Source organism: Rhinolophus ferrumequinum, chromosome 6, assembly GCF_004115265.2.
Source record: "Rhinolophus ferrumequinum isolate MPI-CBG mRhiFer1 chromosome 6, mRhiFer1_v1.p, whole genome shotgun sequence".
In the NCBI taxonomy this organism is placed as follows: Eukaryota; Metazoa; Chordata; class Mammalia; order Chiroptera; family Rhinolophidae; genus Rhinolophus; species Rhinolophus ferrumequinum.
Genome location: NC_046289.1, coordinates 11,004,589 through 11,025,746, shown reverse-complemented (window position 1 = coordinate 11,025,746; position 21,158 = coordinate 11,004,589). Strand labels below are relative to the sequence as shown.

General features: G+C 52.1%; 1 protein-coding gene across 3 annotated transcripts in view; it reads right to left on the bottom strand.

Moving 5' to 3' along the window:
* Positions 1–319: 319 nt before the first annotated feature.
* Positions 320–21,158, bottom strand: part of CCDC88C (coiled-coil domain containing 88C) — a 119,554-nt gene continuing 98,715 nt past the window's right edge. For 2 of the 3 annotated variants that reach the window (XM_033108363.1, XM_033108364.1), the window contains 7 exons: positions 18,748–18,837; positions 17,142–17,380; positions 12,082–12,270; positions 9,468–9,536; positions 7,141–7,209; positions 6,114–6,409; positions 320–2,449 (listed from right to left, as the gene is read on the bottom strand). In XM_033108363.1, coding sequence (XP_032964254.1) covers positions 1,427–2,449; positions 6,114–6,409; positions 7,141–7,209; positions 9,468–9,536; positions 12,082–12,270; positions 17,142–17,380; positions 18,748–18,837 — 1,975 coding nt within the window. In that variant the 3' untranslated portion in view covers positions 320–1,426. Of the gene's footprint in view, positions 2,450–6,113; positions 6,410–7,140; positions 7,210–9,467; positions 9,537–12,081; positions 12,271–14,102; positions 14,546–17,141; positions 17,381–18,747; positions 18,838–21,158 lie in introns of those variants that run through there. The other variant, XR_004423223.1, reaches the window with a different exon arrangement.

Below are 21,158 nucleotides of genomic sequence, written 5' to 3'. Positions count from 1 at the left end.
CTATCCTCTGACCTCTCAACGAAGGGAGATGTGGTCTGGGAAGGCTGGGGTGCTGCAGCAGGGAGCCCAGAGAGCCCCCCAAATGTGCAGTCCAGGCTGCCCGTGATGGGTGGTGAGAAAAACGAGGAAGCTATTCTGTTCCATTGCATTTTATTACAATGCCTTCCTTGTGTTCCAGAACAAACGGCTACTTAACACTCAACCCAAAGCACTCCTAAAACTGACCGGGTTAACACCACTTCTCTCTCAGTGTATTAAATCAAAAGGAAAATAAATCTTAAAAAACAAAACCAACCCCCCAAAAACCAAAATCACCAGGTTCAGGAAGAGCACCTTTACTAAGTAGGAAACAAAACAAGTCAGGAATCTGACCAAATACACAAAGCAGCAGGTGAGACTCCTGGTGGAAAATGACTCCCAATGGAACATAAATAGATTCCCCCCTCAGGGCATATGTATTTCACACGAGTGTGTACACATATAAGTAATATATTAAAAGAAATTTGGTTTCTACCGTAAGAAATTATTCAGAAACAACATCAGCATCTCACTCGAGATGGGGGAAATTGGAGTGCTACAGCCACCTAAATCAGGCGTGCACCTCACTCTCGCACACGCTTACCCTCTATACACTATGTATACTTGCTGGGGGTGAGGAGGGAGGCCGGGGCGGGGCTTCTCTCGGCCCCACCTCCCAGGCCCAGCAGATCCAGTGTTTGCAGAAAAGTGAGCCAGGAAAAGCAGGGCAGGCAAATGTGTCAGGCCACCTGTCACCTGCCTAGAAGGCCACTATGGCCCTGAGGTAAAGGGAAGTGCATGGGACCCCAGGGATAGCAGGGCAACACTCCTAGCTCTAAACAGTGAGCCTGACTCTGGGGTCCACCTAGAGCCTCATGGTCTTTGTAGTTTGGCCAGACTGGGCTTATCCCAGGTCAAATGGCTTCTGGGAAAGGGAGTAGAGTTTCCAGACCCACTAGGGCTCAGCCCTGTGAGCTTGTGTGTGTGTGTGTGTGTGTGTGTGTGCGTGCACGCACGTGCACACACACACACGCATACTTTAATGGAGGTCAACAAGTTGCAAACAAGTGTTCTAAGGGACACGCTCAAATAGTGTGTACTTTGGGGCAAGTCAGTTTTCTCACTGCGTTATGAGCGTCCCCAGGCCAAAGTGGATTTGTTCAAAAGATACCAGCTGTTGGAGGCTACGGATACGGAAGACAAGTGTTCCACACCAGGGAGTGGGATCCCCTTAGGGCTTGGCACAGTGTTTTCATTAACAAAACAAACAAAAGAAACGCAGGGAACCCCTTTCCTTATTCTAAAACCCTTCCCTGGCACCACAGGCAGGTAGGAAACAAGGCCATTGTCATCAGAAGGCGCGCCAGTAGCTTTAAGGTTCAGGAGTCACATGGGGCCAGGAGATGAGTCACACGCAGCCATACTCATACCACACAGTCTGCTGGTCCCCACCCGGCTCTGGGGACGCCGGGGTGCTCTTTGAGTTGTTTCCACGACTGAAGTCCTCAGGGGCCCGGCTGACGTGGGGAGCCAAGTCAGGAGACCTGCCAGGGCTCTTGGCAGGGAGCCCCTCACTGTGGCCCTGTCCTGGGACCCCGTCACCCTCTGAGAGGCTGAGCCCTGCCCGGACAGGGGTGACGGCGACCACCTCCCCTGAGTGCTGGGGGGTTTGCGGCTTAGTCCTGGCAGCTGGGTTTGCAGCAGGTGAAAAGTGCTGGAGCTGGGAGTTGCTGCCACAGCCACCATCACTGCCACCTCCAGTGGCAAGGGCTGGGGCCGTGGCGGACTGCTGCAAGGGAGCCAGCCTCTCCTCCTTTGGGGGAGCCAGTGAGAAGCGCCGCAGGTCCAGCGGCCGGTTTCGGGGGCCCGGGCCCTGACAGGAGCCACCAGCCTTTCCCATAAGTGGGGTCCGCTCCCGGGCCAGGCTTTGGGAACTGGGGGCTGTATGGCTTTGCAGGGTATGGCTGCCCGTCTCTCTGCTCCCGGAGGCCTCTGTACCCCCTGGCTTCTGAGGGGACTCCTGTTTGCAGACCTCTGGCCCAGTGGCCCGAAGAAGGTCGGCTGAGGCCAGGCTGTAGGCTCGGCTCAGGGAAGCGCTCCGGCTGGCAGGTGTGTGGGCAGCCGGGGGCAGAGCGGCCGGCCGGGGTCTGCCCAGGGAAAGGCTCTGGGGAGGCTGGACCTGCCGCAGCGGGGCACTGGGTGAGGCCTCAGCCTCACTAGGTCTGAAGCTTGGCTTCACATACTGCCCAGGCTTCAGCAGCTTCCCCTCAGAGGTGTTGACAGCCATCTTGATGGTGGGGGCCACAAAGCTGGTGGGCATCTTGGCCCCTTCTTTCCTGGCAGGTGGTCCCGGCTGGCCTCTGATGGCCGGGGGATCATTGGCCTTTCTGAAGTAGTCACTTAGCAGGTCATCCCGGCAACTGGGAGTGTCCTAGAGAGACGAGAGGAAGAGCTGAGGCAGGAGTGAGCCAGGGGGGTCCCTGGAGAGTCCGCCCCCCCCACCCAGGAGGGCCCCTGTGCAGTCCACCTGGCCAGGACTGAAGGTTCCTGCTCCTGCTCCACCTCGTCAGGCCTCACGTTGCCCCTACCGCACACACTGCCCCTGGTCGTGACGGTGGGGGAGGCAATACACAGATCGGGGGGAGAGAATCCTGACATCACTCATGCAGCCCCTTAACTTTATAAGCAAGGAAACAGACCCAGAGAGGGGAATGGTCTCCCACAAAATTACCCACTTTATGCAAAGGCCAGGGCTGGAAACCTGACCACAGCCAGCAGTTTCAATGGATGCCTCACTGTGCCGCCAAGCAGAGCAAAAGGCAAAAAGCTAACTGGCTGGACTGCACCCTCTTTCCTTCTCAGGCCACCACGCTCGGACGCATCGCAAGGGCTTCATCTTTGGCCACGAGGAAGAGAAACAAGACCAGCTCCCAAAGCCAGAACCAATCGCGCTCGAGACCCTCACTGCCACCCAGATCTTTCTCTTGATCTGAGAAAAGGGAAGAGAGCGGTACAACAGGGATGGGTGGGAACGAGTGAGGCAGACCACCCGAGAGAACTCAAGGCTGCACAGGGGACGGCCCACCTCGCCACACTGCTCCCTTCAAGCTGCTGCCCCCAGCCGAGCAGCTGTGCCCAGGCCGGGCTCCGCCCTTTCTCACCACTCTGGGGGCTGGCAGAGCCACCAGAGGCCAAGGTCTGACCCTGCGCTGGAAACTGCAGCCTCCTGCCAGCACCTCCCAGCCTAGAGGAGCCATGTGCAGGTGTCTCCTGAGGCGGATGGACGCCATAAGGAGAGGAAAGGACATGAGTTCATGTGGAGATGACTCAGGGGTCACAAGCTGATGGGGTCTGACCCTGGCCCACTGTGACCTGTGTCAGGGAGTGTCCATCTGCAGGACAGACAGCTCAGCAGCTCAGGAGCCACCGGCACCTGCCAACAACTCCTGGCCCATGAGACATCTGGACACTTGAGTTGCTAGATGCAATCTGCTGTCAGTAGCGATGGGTGCCATTTATCAACTGCTCCCCGCGTGCCAGGCACTGTGCTAGAAAACACTGGTGTCATTACAAAAACAAAGACACCCCAAAAGTCCTTGAATTCTCAGAGCAACCTTACAAGGTTGTTTAAGTTTGTATTGAAACCACCTTTGACAGGTAAGGGAATCGAGGTCGCAGAGGTCAGTCAAGCAGGTCTCACGTCTAGAGAGTGGGAGTCAGGGATTCAAACCCACAGCTGTGACTGTGGAGCTGTTTTCCACACCACCCCTGGCTCCCCTCTGCATGATCCAGTCTGACACCCACGTTCACGAGACCACAGGGACCCCACCTTGTTATACCACCCCCAGCATCGTCAGCACTCAGGAAGTGGTGGCGTGGATGGGGGCGCTGCTGGGACTTTTTCAGGCCTACTCAGGGGCGGGGGGCTGCCAGCTTAGTGGGGGTGAGCACTTTGGGAAGATGAAGGGGGGTGGGGCAGCTCTCGGGGGCCCAGCATCAGCTCCCAAAACAAACTGCTGCTGCGAGATTATTTTGGTCTCCTTTAGGCTGAAAAGCGACAGGTAACAATATGGAGCGTGAGAAACGGTGACTGTCGTGGGGGAGACCCTGCTCACTCCGCCATTTGTTGTGCGAGGCGGCCTGTGGGGCCTCTGGTCCTGCTCCCCACAGGAGAACGCAAGATATGATGGGGCCAAAAAGAAACACCCACGGAGCCATGGATAGGGGAGTCAGACCACTATATTCTCTCTGGAGGCTGGAGCCACACGACCTGCAACCTGCCGTCCGCTTCTCTGCCTGCCAACCGACCGACTGACTTGACTTGACTCACCACTGCAGCTGCGGCAGTTATATCGGTGGCTAACTGGCTCACTGGTTACAGCTGATGGTCGTCAATTAGCCACAGCTGACGGCCATCTATTACCTGAGCCAATACCTTTCCACATGAGGCCGAGAGCCTGGAAACTGCTCTGTCGCCACAGTGACCCTGAGGACAGGTCTAAAGCTAAGTGGAGAGGGGCCCTGCCCCTTGTTCGGGACTCCCGCCTTGATGTCCGCAAAGGGAAAGGAGGCTCACGTGCGAGGCACAGAGTCAGAGAGGGCTGAGCAGGGCAGCCTTGCAAGTGCAGGCGCCCTGATTCGGGGACTGCTCTCGTGCATCCATCACATCTGTGCTTCTCAGCGTGTGATGCCTGGACGGCAGCAAGAGCATCACCTGAGAACTCAGTCAAGACGCAAAGTCTCGGGAAGCCCCACCTCAGACCTCCTGAGTCAGAGACTTGGGGGTCCAGCCTGTGTCCAGGCCGAGATGCCTGACGCACCCTGGAGTTTGAGAACGACCACATCAGACCATACGCTAAGGGCAGGGCCCCTGTGTTTCTCCAGCTCCCACCCACCTGAGTGCTCTGCAGACAGAATCAGAAATGAAATGAGGGCAACGGCCATGTTTTGTATTTCCTTTCAGGTCCGCCCAAGAGACAGGGCACCTAGCAAGTATGTGATAAAAACCTGCTCATCAACTGCTGTGCTTTGCTTTCTTAGAGCAGGCAGGCATCATGCATGCTGCCTAACACATAGTAGGTGCTCAATAAATACCCACTGAAAAATATTTTGTATCCTCTGAGTCACTGGGCTTTATTAACGCAGTTACAGTTTCCTATGTGGCTGGAGAAAAGTTCAACTGTGTACACTGAAGGGAAATGAGACAGAACTCCTGAAGCATCAAAAATCCTTGCAAGGCCTCAATTGAAGACAGTGTGCTTCATCTGTTCAATAGCCCAACAGCTCATGTGACTGAGTTCAGACACAGTGTGTAAAAGGTGTACATGCAGCTTCAGGAAAGGTGAACCAGACACTGGGAGGGTGACAGGGGAGGGTTTCCTAATACAGGTGACATTCAGGGGGCTAGAGCTGCAGAACGGAGCTCAGCAAACCAGAGCCGTGAGCCACTCCAGCCCGCCACACATTTTTATATGGCCTGTGAGCTAAGAATAGTTTTCAAATTTTTAAATGACTGAAAAAAAAGTTGTTTTTAAAGAACAGTCTTTTGTTACATAAAATTCAAACGTCCCTGTCCACAAGTAAAGTGTTACTGGAGCCCAGCCATCGCTGCTGATTGCTAAATGGTCTACATCTGCTTCCTGCCAAAACGGCAGAGTTGAGTAGTTGCAACAGAGACTGTATGGCCTAAAATATTTACTATCTGGCCCTTTACAGAAAAACTCCCCAACCTCTGCTGGCGAAGACTCAGGGGAAGTGGATGTTCAGAGCTCTGCCACAAAACCTCACGTGTGACCCTCACCCTGCAAGTGGTACTGGCCACATCTCCTTCGGAAGCTCCAGGTGGTGGGCACACGCCATCCTTACCCTCCACGCAGGCAACAACTTTCTGCGTGTTCACTTCACAGACGGAGAGAACAGCCTCCGAGGGCTGGGCTGGCCGCCCGTACTCGGTGACTGGCCGGCGAGTGCTTACGCTCCCCCACCCAAGCCAGCTCTGCGCCCAGCCTGTGCCGCCCCCTCCCCATCTCCTTCTGTGACCTACAGTCCCAGTCCACCCGAGGACAGAGGGAAGAGACAGTCCCTGGGCCACTCACGGGGGTGGCGGCGCCCCGGTTGCTCTCCTCCAGAAACTCCTCCAGGGTGACCATCTCGCTGCTGGGGGAGGAGGAGCAGGGCCGCACCCCGCCATGGGGCTGGGCCGCACCCCTCTTCTGGATGCCCTCCTGGGGGAGAGGCCCGTTCCTCTCCCGGGGTTGGGGGTACTCATGGCGGCCGAGGGCGGTACGTCCTGGGGTGCTGGTATCCCGGGGCACAGTCGCTGTGTCCCTGCTGGGGATCAGGTCTTCACTGCTGAAGCTCTCAGACCTGCCGTGGAGCTGGTCGGACGAACCTGGGAGTCAGGGCAAGGCGACACAGGGACACACGTCAGTCCCCGCTCTGCCTTTCCTGCCTCTAGGAGGCTTTGTGCTTCCTGCCTCTGGCTCAGTGGAAACACAGGGAGAGCCCCGCATGAAAACGCAGGGAGCTCTTCGCCCAGGCAGGCATTTCAGATGTCCAGGACATTGTGGAATTCTTTACCAATTCCACTGTGAAGAATTCCACTGGCATTGAAAAACAAAATAGCTCGAGATAAAAGTGGAAAGCTTCTGCTAACGTCTCAATGAGTTGCTGGAAGGCACCCCACTAGTTGGCTCTCTTGGGACAGCATACACATTCTTTTCAAATGAACGGGAAACATTTGTAAAGACAGACCACATTCCGTACCATAAAACAAACTTTAAAAACTTTGAAGGAATCAAAAGCCATCCCCTATGTCTTCTGACCACAAGGGAACAGAACTACTGGTGCCATCCCCATTCTGAAGATGAAGTAGCTCGGCTTCACAGGATGGAGACTGCCCAGGTGCCCAGAGCTAGTCGGTGGAGGTGAAGGGATTTGAACCTCCATCTATTAAAATTCCCACGCCTGAGCTTGAAACGGCAAGATGTGGCCTCTGAATGTAAATGCATAATGCATTTAAGAATCTTGTTAATTATATTTTTTAGATTATAAAAATAATATGAGCCCAGAGCCAAAGATCCAAATCCAGTAAAAAGTGCACAGAAGGTAATGCCGACTTACCTTTCAGGTTAAGAGGTGAGCTGTCGCTGGACGCATTTCTACTGCTCTCTAAGCTACCTGGCCGGGACACTGAAAAGACAACATTTAAACTTAGTGGCCGATGACCAGGTATATCCCAGACTAAGCCATCTAATCTGAAAAAAAAATTATGTAACAAAGTAACTCTGTGACAAAGTTAAGGCGAATGGCCTTAGGAAGAATGGACTTTCGGATTTTCTAAATTCTCCCAGGATAGGTCTAGCTACACCCACTGAGTGCTAGGCGTAGCGCACAGTAGGTTGTCCAGAATGATAGCTTGTATTATCTATTTTTATGAGATCTAGGGCTGTGGCTTAAAACAATTTTGTTAACAAAGGAAATCTCATGCAGAACTCCAGTATAAAAAGCAGACAAAAAAAGGCTGCTCTGGGTAAGCCAAGCATTGTGGGGGAGAGAGCCCACCCCTATTACTGCATGGAGCTTTCTGGAACACATGTGGAAACCGCTGCCTAGACTATGACAGTGTAACCTGGAGAGGGCGGGAGCCAGGAAATGGCCATGTGTGCAGGGGTACGTGTGCACAAGGGAGCATGTGTCTGTGCACTGGGGGGTCCACGGGAGTGGGAGCTGGGGCCCTCCAGAGGAAAGAAAGTGCTCACTTTTCCTGGTCATTTGCTCTCCGTCAGTTCCTTTGCTTTATCTGTCTCAAATTTACAACTGCCCCAAAGGGGAAAACCAACCTTTACGGTCACAAGTGCCAGGGATAAACAGCCCTCCTGGCAGCTGTGTGTGCCTGCTGAGTGCTGTCTGTGGCAGCCCTTGGATCAGAGGGTGAGCGAGCGCCAGATGGCAGGAAGGGCGGTGCCACCCCTGCAAGGGCCGCTGTCCCTTCTAGGAATGCAGACCACCTCTCCACCAGCACAATCAGCATCACGGCCCTCGCCAGCCAGCCCTGTATCAGTGTTTGTCCTGCTGCAGGACAAAGGGCTGGGGGACAGGGACTTCGCTTCCGTCACCCCTGCACACAGCTGGTGTTGAGCTGAATGGCAGCGAGAACCAGAGCTGAGCCAGGAGACGCTCTGCTTCCCGCCCCACCAAGCAAAGCTTGTTCTGGATTTACTGGGCCTCCAGGGCACCCCGTTCCCAAGTGCTGGTGGTGTACTCTGCAAATAGCATGCATCTGGAAAAAACCTGTCAGCTAAAGGGGTTCAGGGGTGAGCCAAGAAATACTTGTTTTTCATGAATAGTATAGAAGCAGAATAAGTCCCCTCTTTGAGAAGGAAAAATTTGAAATAAAGAAATGCATGTCTCTCCAAAAAGGAAGTAAGTTTCACCAAAAGGCAACTGTAATACAAATCAATGCGCTTTGAAAACCGCCTTGGTTTATTCGAGGATTGTCTGCAAATCCCTTTGCCTCCCTCCTTTTTCATGGTAAGAGAAGCTTGAGGAATCAAAACACTTAGGACGAAAATCCTTCTTGTCAGCTGATTAAGCAAGAAATCTGGCTACTCGGTGAGATTTACCAAGAACAGCAGCAGATTCTTCGTCTCCTGTTATCCTCCACTCAGTGGAAAGATACAAGGGCTCCTTGAGGCCAACTGTTTCACCACAGAGCCGATCTTTACTCATATAAACTGGAAATGTCTGCATTTGTGTGAACGAATGTCAGCATCACGAAACCTTTTTTCAGACAACGGATAGGGTAAGAGATGATGTTGACTCCTACCTACACTTATTGTTCATCACTTCAGAAGGAAGCTGAATTCCATACAAACTCGCTGAGGTTTTTTTTTTTTTCCCTTTAAAGAATTAGCTTCCCACCTTCCTAGAATTTAGTTTTTCAGAAATTATAAAAACTCAAAGCAGCTTTTAATTTTTGAAAGGTCAGGTTTACTTTGTTTCCCTTCTGCAGAAATTTACAATATGCCTAAATCAGATGGCAAGTGCTTCTGATAATTTCTAAGATGAAATACAACTTGGAGCTCCTCTGGGCAACCAAAATCCAGGTGAGGACAGTAGGAAACCTTCCTGCAATCCATACTCCCTGTGTGGCTCACCAGAACTTCCTTTAAAGGAGAGTCAGAGCCTTCAGAAGCAGGACGCTTGGTAGGTAGTGACTTCCCCATTACTGGAAGTATGTAAGCAGAAGCTGCATGCTCAGGCCTTTGGGAAGGCAAGGAAGGAGTTGTGAGGAACTGTGAACGCCCCCATTCCAACTTCAACGTAACAATTCCACTTTTGTCTATTTTGTGTGTTGAACTTCCACACAGGACTTAGAAGGAAAAGCACTGTTTATGAAAACAAGTGTGAGAACCCAGGCTGACGGGCACAAAGAACTGACCACTCACCGTACTGCCTGTGGTTGGTGAACTCGAGCTCCAGGGACGGCTCACAGAGGCTGTCATCTGAATTATAGCCTACGGTGAAAATAAGGCTGGTGAGTCACAGTTCCTGGAACATGCGTGGGGAAACCCAGACCCTTTGCCAGACGGCCACCTCTGACTCTTTCCTGGCACCTGAGTTGTGGCAGTGCCCAGCTCTTGAAGGTGAGGGAGGGGTGTGTGGTCCGTACCCTTAAGATCTCCCTGTACCAATCCTCCCATTTCTCCTGCTGGGATAGCCTCACACTTCCGACTCTTATTCGATTTAACTTTAAATCACACTTCCTTCCACCTATGCAATGATTGGGACTCCAGATGAAAGCAGTGTTCTGGCCTGAGGAGGATGCAGACAAAGGAGCCGAACACTTAGTCCCCTGGGAGCCCTTTCCAACCTCGAAGGCCAGCTGCACCAAGAGCAGAGGGCTATGAAAGCAATTCTCTTCCAGGGGCTCATTATCCTCAGGTGGCTGGAGGCAGAAAAAGGAAGGAGCCCACCACCTGCGGGAGGACGCTGGTTCTCTGGAGACTGAACCCTGCACCAGCAGCTGCTTGCTAACCAGAAACAGTCCCGGGGTCCGTGGGTCACCAGTCAACTGCCCTTCTGTGGGAACAGAGCCAGGCGTGCAGTTTCCAGGCTCTCAGCCTCACGTAGAAAGGTGCTGGCTCAGGTAGTAAATGGCCATCAACTGTGATTTAATAGCCGTCAGCTGTAACCAGTGAGCCATTGGTCACTAATATAACTGCTGTGGCTACACTAGCAAAAAATGGGGGCCAGCATGAAGATGGTGGCTGAGCTAGTAAGTGGTGGAGTGCAGGTTGGGGATAGTGTGGCTCCTGCTTCGCGTGTCTCCAACCCAGCCGCCAGTGAGACTATAGTGGTATGACTCCCCTATCTGTGGCTCCGTGGGTGTTCTTTTTTGGCCTCACCACGTCCTGTGTTCTTATGTGGGGAGCGGGAGCTGAGACCCCCGCCTGACACCCTGCGTAACACCTTCCCCTGACAAGGACTAAAATATCCTCTGCCTCAAGCCTTCTGGTTTCTTTCTGACGGCAGATCCTGGGTTCCCTCTAAAATGACCACAGGGTTTCCATTTTGCAGAATTATACGTCCACCCGAGCGTGAAAACTGGGCTGCCAGGCAATGACCATGGACAGTGCTGGGTGTGCAGGCTCTGCAGGCATATGAACGGCCAGTGATGTTTCCAGGCTTGAGCTCTGGCTCAGAGATGGGATCCAGGCTGAGACAGCCCGGGGCTTAGCCTGGAGGGCTGGACCTGGAGCCACAGGCCACAGAAGTCTGAGGGGAGGTGGTGTTGCTAGCTCCTGCCCCAGACCAGGTAGTGCTCCTGCACCCCAGAGCCTGGGAGACTGGGGCAGACTGCTGACGACACACACCCTTGCTATACGGGCCTCAGAGCACGCCTGTCCCAGCCAGCACCTGGTCCAATTGCCTTGACATCCAACAGTAAGCGACTGACACTTCCAGTGTCTGGCCAGGAGCAAAGGAGGACTGCTGGCTGCCCACTTATCCTCTCCTGAGGGTGCTTCCCACTTGTCAACAACTGGGACCAGGTCCTGAAGCTCAGCCAGGCACGCCTGAGAGGCATGGACCCTGCTGCCTTTGCTTTGTCAAACCAAGGTTATGCATGCCCGTGGTTTCAGGAGTCCTGTGGGGGGTGTTATCATGAAAAATAACCCCCTGTTGTTCTCTTCAATTTCTAACACCCTTAGGGCAATTACTTTCAGGTCTTTCCACTATTTCTTTGGATATTTTCATCTGTAAATTATAAACGGAATGTCTTTGTTAGTTTTAAGCTTTATCTTTTCCGTTTGCATATTAAAAATTTCCAAGTGCTTCCCCCGCCCCCCACACACACTGCTCCTTTTTGTAGCATCCTGTTCTTGTTTCATGGGTACAACTCCACTTATCTCCGACAATACTAATGGCGGGCATTTTAAAGCTTTTGTCTCTGCTTAATGTCTGCCGACTCTGCTGCCCATCGCATTGGTTTTGGTCTCTCGTGTTGCAAGCTCTCCTCAGGTGCTGGGGTCCCTGAAATTCCATGGGCTTCACGTGGCAAGATCTGAGAGAGCTGTTCTGTCGGGAGTTTCTCAAACCAATCAGATGATTTGAAGACCATTTTAATCTCACGTCTGAAGGTGGGAACACACATGGCCACTGTCATCCTGGAGGATGTTTGGTTTGTACCTTCTTCCCCAAATGCCCTTGTTTTCAGTTTAGGACACCTGCCCTCCACCCAATCAACAAACCTTCAGTTCAGAGACCCCAAATCTTTGGGTGCCACCAATTCCTAAATGGTGGTGGTGGGAGGGGGTTCCGGGGCATTCCCCAGTGGCTTAGGATTGGGGCTCTAGACGGCGAACTCATCTGTTTAAGTCACACAGCTGAGGTCTGAGCCTGTGCGCATGTGATGCCAAAGCCTGAGCACAGCGTAACTGCTCTGCTTACCACCTCTCAGTATGAGAGACCACCTGCCTGCCTCTGAGCCCAGGGTCTTCAGAAAGGACCTGGGGCCCCAGATACTCAAACCTCTTGGTTCTGGAGGGACCCGTGACTCACCTTTGGTACGGCCTGGGTGCCGGGAGATGGGGGTGGAGCTGGAAGGGGCTGTAGTGACGGCTGAGGATGAACAGGTCCGGGAGCCCAGCTCTGAGGGCCAGGGCTTCACGGCAGGGTCAGCGGAGGCATCCGCGTGGTCAAGGCTGCCTCCATGCGGGGACCCTCGCCTTGGTTTTAGGTCCCCAGGGCCTGGGGCAGACAAGGACATTGAGAGATGGGACTGTAAAATCCTGTGCCAAGGCCAGGCTACCACACTGAGGCCAGAAGCAAGAGCAGCAGGGCACACAGACCGCAGGGACAAAGCTGGGCTGCACACCTCACGGGCTGTGTCTGCACGGGAGGGCCTGGCTGCAGGCCCTGGGCTGCCGGCCCTGCCTCTAACGATGGGCCATAACGCGAGCCCTGCACAGCTGGGAGAAAATAAAGGAAGAACTCAAGAGCCTAAACGAAATGTTGGTAGAAGTCCGACATACTACCTATAGGGCACACCTGCTATGCAACAGTGTGTACCTCAAATCTCTGATTTAAAAAGACCCTGACAGGTGCCTGCTCAGTATCAGTCCAGACCTGCAGTGCAGGCCCTCAAGCTCCAGCAAGTACATCCCACCAAGGGGCTTCGCTTCTGATTTGACAAAGAAGTTTACTGCCACCCTGACAATGTGTTTAAGAAGCCTGCATTTCCGCATGGTGAGACTGACGGCAAGAATGATTTTTACCTGGTATCTTGTGCTTTTCTGCAATCTCTGAATTTTCTACTGTGAACATACACTTTTGTCAAAGTTAAATAAAATCCTATATAAAAACGCTGGGAAGAAAAAAGAAACAAACAAAAAAAGCCCTCCAAGTACCTAGCAGTAGGAAGGGGGACGGGAAGGGCTCTCCAAATACAAGTTAACTATTGATGCAGTCGGGGTTCCTCGTAGCATTAGGACAATGTTGTTTTGCACAATGTCTCACTCGGGGCACCCCAAGGGCCCTGGACCCAGGGCCACCCCCATTGTCAAGATTCCAGCCCCTCAGTCAGATTCTGGACTGGCTGTGAAGTTTTAGGCACCCAACTTTTATAACTCAGAATCCAGGGAAATTTTGGATTTTGAAAAATAACCTTGATGAGAAGCAAGATTCAAGTCTGGTGGAATGAATCAGGACAGGCATCCACTAGGTGAAGTTAAAATGAGGAGCAGAGGGCAGGCGGACAGGGGCAAGCAGCAGCAATGACAGAAAAATGGCACGATTCCAATAGCATGCTGGGAAGCGAGGCCAGACAGCCAGGCCCGTGGCCGCCCAGGGATCCCAAAGCAGGTACCCGGGACGACATTGGCACCACATCAGCCGACTCCACATCTTAATGGTTACGTATTCATTTTTGTGGTGACCTTGTTTTTACGGTGATACTGGTTTTCCATTTACGGTACTGATAATAATCTTTCCAAATAAATTTAAGTGGAAAGGGTGAGTCAATTCAGGGGAAAACATGTCAGTAAGCACACAGGTGATGTAAAGATATGGCAAAAATCATGCAGGTGGTACAAGGATGGCTGAAGACAGAAAAGATGGCAGTAGCTAAAGGCCTCTCTCTCCTGGACCAGCATCCCCCGTTGTGGGCATGATTTATGTGCTGATGTCCTGTCCCCTGCTGTTTTAACATCAGCATCCAAGATGTCTGAGGACGACAGCACAGTCAGAAAACTTCACTCTGGGCTGAAGTCTGGCTCGGCAACATCCATCCAATTATTCAAAGTGCTTGAATGGAGCGATAAATCCTTCAGAATACAGAACACACCTAAAAGGGGCCCTATCCACAAAAGCCAACCATTCAGTGCTCTGACAACAACATGGAGAAAAGGGCAGCCGTTTTCAATTTAGCTGCTTAGAAATAAGTCTTAAAAAAATAAACAACTCACTTGACAGAGGCCGTTTTAGGAAGCATAGCGACAACTGACCAGTTCTGCTTTACACACGCGCTCTGACAGAAGCCTGCGGGTGCGAGAGCGGGGGCAGTACGCGGCCACTGGACTTACTTAGCACGGACATCCTGGCCCAAGGACCTGCATGGGGGTCCCGAGGCTCCCCTAAAACTGCGCTGTGCTGGCGTGCGCTCCTGGGCGTGTGACCACTCATCTTCTCTTTTGAAATCAGAATCCACGCTGGCTACTTTAAGGTTGGCTTGGAATTGGGGTCGGGAGGAAGGGTCCACTATGGGTCATCTGGCCTTTAGGTACTGTTTTTTTGTTTTGTTTGAATTTCAGAAATGAAGGCGGGTAGGTGGTGAAGACACTGATAAAGGAAAAGGATTAGAAATCTCCAATTTCTGAGAAAGGGAGAGGCTCATTAGGAGAGGAGGGCATGTCAGAGGAAGACCAGAACCGCAGGCGTTTAGAGAGAGCCGGGTGGGCCGCTGTTGGAGACTTCTCTTTGTCTTTACTTTTGCTTCTCAAAAAGGGGCTCTTTTTGCGTGGAGTTGCTAAATTGTTATCCCCCGGATAACCCAACAGAGGAAGGAAGGAAAAAAAAAAAACACAGTAAATAAATGAAATGAGTAACAGTAACAAATGATGCTACATGAGCTAAATGTACTTAGGAAATCAGAATCCTGTCCAGCCCAGGAAACAATACCCACGATGTGACAGAATCAAGACTCAGTGAATCATTTATGCTCTGACTCAATTTAATTAATTTAGTGGCATCTACTGCCAGCACTTTACTTACCTAGCACGTGAGCAGAATTATATATTGCTCGAAGAGCCAATGGCTTAGACTATTTTCCAATTTCAGTGTGTTAAATTATTAAGTAAGAATGTTTATTAATTTAGGACCCGGCTTTTCTTACTCATCCATTTTAATGACAGGCTCCCTGACAATTCGGCTCACACACTACTCTTATTCCTGTTTAAAGACCTTGGAAACACTTAATGATATATTTCTGGCCTGTTGTAATGACACAATCTACCGGAACAATCTACCGGAACTCACTAATAATCCTTGTACATCTAAAATTATACCTGTTGGCAGGATGAGTTTAAAAATAATGAAAATATCTCTCTTGGATACCAAAAACCCCTCAACGTCAAGAAGAATGATTCCCTTTTAAATCTCTTACACGTCCTCTATTCCAAACCTACACTTCATGACTTCGTGACCTTGAAATTATAGAGTCTTAGCAGAGCAGACAACTGGTCTAACTTTCTGAACATGTCACAAGTTAACATAACTGATTTACCCAATTTGATTGAGGATTAAAATTGACGCCAGAACCTGCTTTATTTCTTCCTCCACAGCACCACCTGGTGCCCGAAGCGCACACTGCAGTATAAGGGACCGACTTGATTCAATGCCGGCGCCCCAGGCTTGCTCAGCATCTTGGGGACCAAAGCTGCTTGAACTGCAGCCAGTGCTCCTAGTGGTTAGGAGCTCGGGCTCCACAGTCTGTCAGACCCACGTTCAGATCCCAGCTCTGCCACTTATTCCACGGGCAAGTGTTGCACCTTGTCAGGCCTCACTGCCTCAGCTCTGGAAAGGGGCTAGTTCATGCTTACCTCACAGGGCAGTCAGGACTAAATGAGGCAGATAAGGCAGGGAAATTAGCTCAGAGGGTGCTGGGACCACAGAACATGCCCAATACCTGGCTATTATTAATAATTATCACTGCTCTGCTCCTTCACGGATCAGCACAAGTTTGGACCAGTCAAGCATTTCTTTCCTCTGAAAGTTTTCCTAACTCTACTAGGCTGATTATACTTAAGTCACCTTAAACAGTAACGCAAGTTGAGGTAATAAATGTCCAAAGAAAATGGAACTATCCAGTTTGAAAACTTGAGGCAACAGAAGCCCTCTAAATAAAACAAATGTTACACTTCATTATCACTTACCTGCATATGAGCCTTTAACCCAATTTATCTCCTGGAAAGACCAGGAAGGAACGCAGTAGCCCCCAAACAATGTGTACATGTGTACACATTTCATTTTTGCATTTCAAGTGACACAACAAGATTTGAAGTGGTGGATGTCACCCCCGAAAGGCTTGTGTACCCGTCACACTCAGAAGGTGGCTTGTGTCACTGACCCTCAGTGCTGTCATGTCAGCTCCCGGGTATGCACAAGCCTCAGGCATGGGCCTGATCTTCAGAAAGTCTTAGTGTTAAATTTAACTTCATAAAAAGTTAAATTTCTCAGGGTGTAGGTCTGGCAGGTTGATGGAAAAATAATCCATAAAGCGGTCTTTAAAAGTAAATTTGAAAACGTCTAAGGCAACTGTGGGGTTTCATTGGTTCTAAGATGCACATTTCCACGCCCACCCCCAACCTTAACACGTCTGAGCTCAGGAGGTCTCAGAGTCAATCTGCATCTCACAGTCACCACTGTGACGGTGGCAACTCACAAAACTGTCACTGTCACAACCAATTTGTTTGCTCATATTTTCCTTTTATCTGTGTGCACAACAATTGTGCAGCTTGGAATGGACAGCCTCGGAGAGTCGATGGAATACAGCACATATCACTAGAAATCCATTTCAGAACCTCTGGCAAACTCCGAATGACAACCCTCAGAGACAAGGTACACCGCACCCTGTGGTGGAAGGACTCAAGGCCAGATCAGGCTGGAGAAGAACAGCTGCCCTGGTTTTCAAAGTGATAAAAAGATCAGAGCCACACAAGACCTTGCTCAAGATCTTGCATATAGACACGACGTGTTAAATGCACTGGGATGTCCCTGTGGAAATGGCTTACTCTAGACCTGTGACACACGGGGGAAACCCAAAGACGTACACGGAGCTCGTCTCTGTGGTGTCCATGTAGATACCAGCTTTGGGTATTCGAGTTCCTAACAGTCTACACAGTAAGTGAAGCTTTTCAGTTGTTACGGGACAAAACCACCACAGCACTGACCAGGCCTATTTTCTATTTGGCTGTTAACACACCTAAGAAGGCAGGCGTGTGTCCGCAGCCACCCCTCAGGGTCCTTCACACCCGTGTGCACACCCCCACGCCGTCTCCACCCTGTCCACAACAGTCCTTAGATCCCCTTCACGTCCTGCCTGCAGCCAGGTCAGCCCCTCCTACCTTTCCCTGTGGGCCCGTTGTGGGCGTCTCGCTCTTCTACACAGTTTGAGCCTGACGGGGTGGTCTCGGGGGGCTCCGGCTGTGATCTGAGAGGCTGAGCAGCAGAGGGCGAGGCCGGGTCTGGGGATTCCAGCTGCCAGGGGGGGCTGTCTGTGGTTGACTTCAGTCGCTCTCTGGAACCCTCTTTCTTTGGCTTGATGAGTTTGACTAAGGCTTTGGCTCCAATCCAGTGGTTTTTCCTAGTCGGAAGTAGATTTTTAGGATACAATCAGTCTTCCCTGACCTTCTAGCAGGTCACTGGGCACCCAAACGTGAGCTGGGATTCCCAGCACCAGCCTGGGACGTGACCACTGATGTGGGGTTCAGAATGACAGCACCTTCAGCATCACCCTGATCACCGTATTTGGGGCTCGGGAAGTATAACATGATTTGCAGTTAATTCACACAGAACCTGGAGTAGTAAAAGTGGGCATCATGGCAGAAGCCCTCACTAACCTCTGGGGAAAAGAGAACTTCAAACAGAGCTCTCGACTCTTGATTATCGTTGTGAAATAAAAGAAGGGGTGCTGTGCTAAACTCATCGGTTGGCAATTTTTTTGACCAAATGCCATTTTCAGGAACAGAGACAGGGATCTTCTCGTTTTCTGCTGGAGTTAATCAGTGAAGTGAGCCGGCATACCCGGACCCTTCCTTAGCCTTGAGGAATCTTGGCGAGGGCAAGAGGGCAGGAAGGATAGATACACTGTTTGAATTTAAGGGGAAAGCGCGACAGCTGCAGCTAACTGGAAATGGAGGCTTTCTAAAGTGAAAATAAAGAGACCACATGTGGGTTCTAATCCTGGCTCTGTCACTAAACAGCCCTGTGTTTACACAGGTCTTTCCATTTCCTCATCTGGGCCTCGATTTCTCTGTCAGCAGAAGGTTCAGGTGGAGGTTCTAAAATTCTGTGCTTCTGGGATTTCAACACAGAGGCCCTGAAGGATTCGTGGTGACTGTGACCTCAAGGCTGGGCTGGGACAGGACAGTCTGAAGGGCCGGCCCCGGGGTCAGGTCCAGAACCGGGGGGCCCACCGGATGGAAGCCAGTGTCTCGGGGACTGAACCAGCCCCACCACCAGGGGCTGCTACTCTCTGGAGAAGGAACCGTGTGTGTGAAGCCACCCTGGGGTCCAGTGAATCCAGAGGAATGTGGGTAAGGCCAAAAGGTCCCCATCTTTGAAGACCGTGGGTGCTGTTTGCTGGTTTGGTGTCTCTTCCCAGCTTCCTTCCCAAAACAGAAAATGTGGTTTTCTACATCCTGTTCACTCTTGAGACAAAACCCGATGAGACAACCCTTCCGTCCTGCTTTAATGGCTCCAAAAGCACAGCCTCTCTGCGCCTTTAAAAAGGCTTGTGGCTAAAAGAAATTTCACCTTGGGGCTGAACTTCTAAATTCTGTCTGTGGTGGGAGAGGCCCACACGCAGAGGACCTGGAAAATGCAGGCCCTACAGGAAGATGCGGGCCCTGCAGCTGGGCACTGCTCTAACGGCTCCAGTTTTCACCCCACTCATGAGAAAGCAAGCTTTTCTGTGCTGTGTTTCAGTTACTGAAACTTAAATCAACTCACTTCTTTGGAGCAGGATCATAAAACTTGTACTGATCCATGATTTTTTCTTCCAGTTTTTCCTTATGTCTCCGTAAGGCATTTAATTTGTCTCTGCAAACAGTGGAGAAAGAAAAACAACCGATCCAGTTTTAAATAAGACACATGAATTGACTTATCAGCCCAGCCTAGGACCTGAACGGGCCGCTGTTTCTCTGGGACTCACACCCGGGTTCTCATGACCATGACTGCTGGGTTGGGAACGTGTGAATGAAGCAGCTGACGTGGCTCCAGGGGCCCGGACGCCTTGAGGAGACCTGCTAAGGCACCTAGAGAGTCTGGCTCTAAGTAAACTCAAGGGAGCAAACCCCTAACCACCTAAAAGGTCAAGCTCCAGGAAGCCCCAGGACTTTCCGGCCAGGTCACTCAGGGCCAAACACGGCGTGCCCCTGAGGGTGAGGTCAACGCCCTTGGTGGCAGGGAGAGGTCCACCTGCAGTGAGTTAGATGGCCGCCAGGGTTGAAAGAGTCAGACCTCTGCCCTGGACCCATCCCAACACTGGGCTTCTGGTAACACCTACACAGGAGCAAACTCAAAAGCTTTTGGGGGCCAGGCAGAGAAGATAATGAGCAACGCGGCCTGAGAAGCCCAGACGGGGTGCTGGGGGCTGTGGCACGGCTGCGATGCCAGCAGATCACTGCCGTGTGGGGACGAAGGCAGGCCCTGGGGATGCGGATCTTCTCAGTGTTTCAGAGAAGCGAGAAACTCAGCTGGTGAAGCAAAATCTCCTGATTTTTAAATGCTGGAAATCAGTTCACCTTTTCAAAAACACAGAAAGGACCAGAGGGACACCTCTTAAACCTTGGGCTGTCAGAAGGTATCGTTGCTCACTGGGAGAGATTCTGGCCTTCCTGAAACAGAGGGCATGCTTTCGTTTTATCTCAGGGAGTCAGGGGAGAGGGGTACACTCTATACAACACTGCCCACTCTATACAACGCTGCCGGCTCCTGCCTCTCACCACTGGTGTGGCCTTGACAGCTCGGACCCCTGGTGGACCAGTGGCAACTGCTCAGGCTCCTTGGATCATGAAGCTGCCGAGGCCCTGCCTAAACCCAAGAGTTTCCCACGAGTTCACCCCGAAGTGAGCACCTTGTGAAAAGCAACAGCTCTCAAACTAGCAGGCTCCTGACCAGCAACCCCACTCTGCTGCCAGCCTCCTTGGCTCGATGTCTGTGTTCCTCTGTGCTCACAGCCATGCTGTTTGGCCTTATACTAGAGTGCTCTCCCGTCTGGGTCAGACCCCCGTCTAGTTATGCAAACTCACAGAGGGCAGACACGAGAACCTTCCAGGGCCCGGGAGGTACTCGGCTCGGAGCAGGCTCTGGAAGCTTGCCAACTCTCTGGCCGTCTGCAGACTCTCTCTAGTGCAAACCATGATCAGATCATCCCTGCGGGTACCAGGCTTCCACTCCATTTCCATCAGCAGGATTACAGAGGGACCCCTTTAGGCAATGGTCATTTCTACCCCAAATGACAGTGGCTTCCAGTGTAAACCATCCTTCCGTAGGCGGCAAGCCACCTCTAGACGAGCACAGGAAGGCAACTGTGACGTCAGGGAGCTGGGAGAGCACCTCACTGTGACCAGGTCTCACTGCCAGCGTGTCTCCTCTTGCCTTCCCACACTGACCACCCACTCCTGATCACAGGGAAGGACGGTCCACCCAGCAGGCACAGACGGGTGGCGACCACCCTGGACCCACGAGATGCATCTTGGGCTCGTCTAGAGGTGGTTACGTGACTTCCAAGGCCCATGGGGTTCAGCGCTAAGGCTCCCCCTCCTGACCGCGTTGCTGGCAGCTTCCTGGACCCTGGTAGGCCAGCATCCCTTAAACACGTCCAGTGAATCCAAGCTCATCCGCCAGGCAGCAACCGGCCACGGCTGAGCATCCGCCTCCTTCCTGACGCTCCCCGCACCCACAACACGCCACGCTCCTCCTCCACGCCCCCCAGCCTGGCTTGCTGTCTCCCCATCCTGTGCCAGCAGCAGAACCCCCACTCCTAGTACCACGCTTCCGTCTGCGCCTCCATATAGCCCAACACGTGTCGGTGTGGACACAGCTCTGCTCACACCCCATCACCTACTAGCTCCTGGCGACCAGGGAGCGGCGTCTGTGCCCCTCGCAGGGGCTGTGCCGAAGCCGGCACTTCACAAATACTTGCCTGGAGGAGGGGGCAACCACAGCACACAGGTTACCTGCTGTCCAGACCCCCCAGGGGAAAAGAGACAGAAAAGGACAGGCGACGGCACCTGTGCTCAGCCCCTCACCTGCACTCTTTCCCTGAGATACCTCGCTTCAGCGCTGTCGTATTTTTAAAATGAGCTTAATTCCGAAAGCAGATTAAGAAGCTTCTGGCGGTGGGCAGTGCCTTTGAA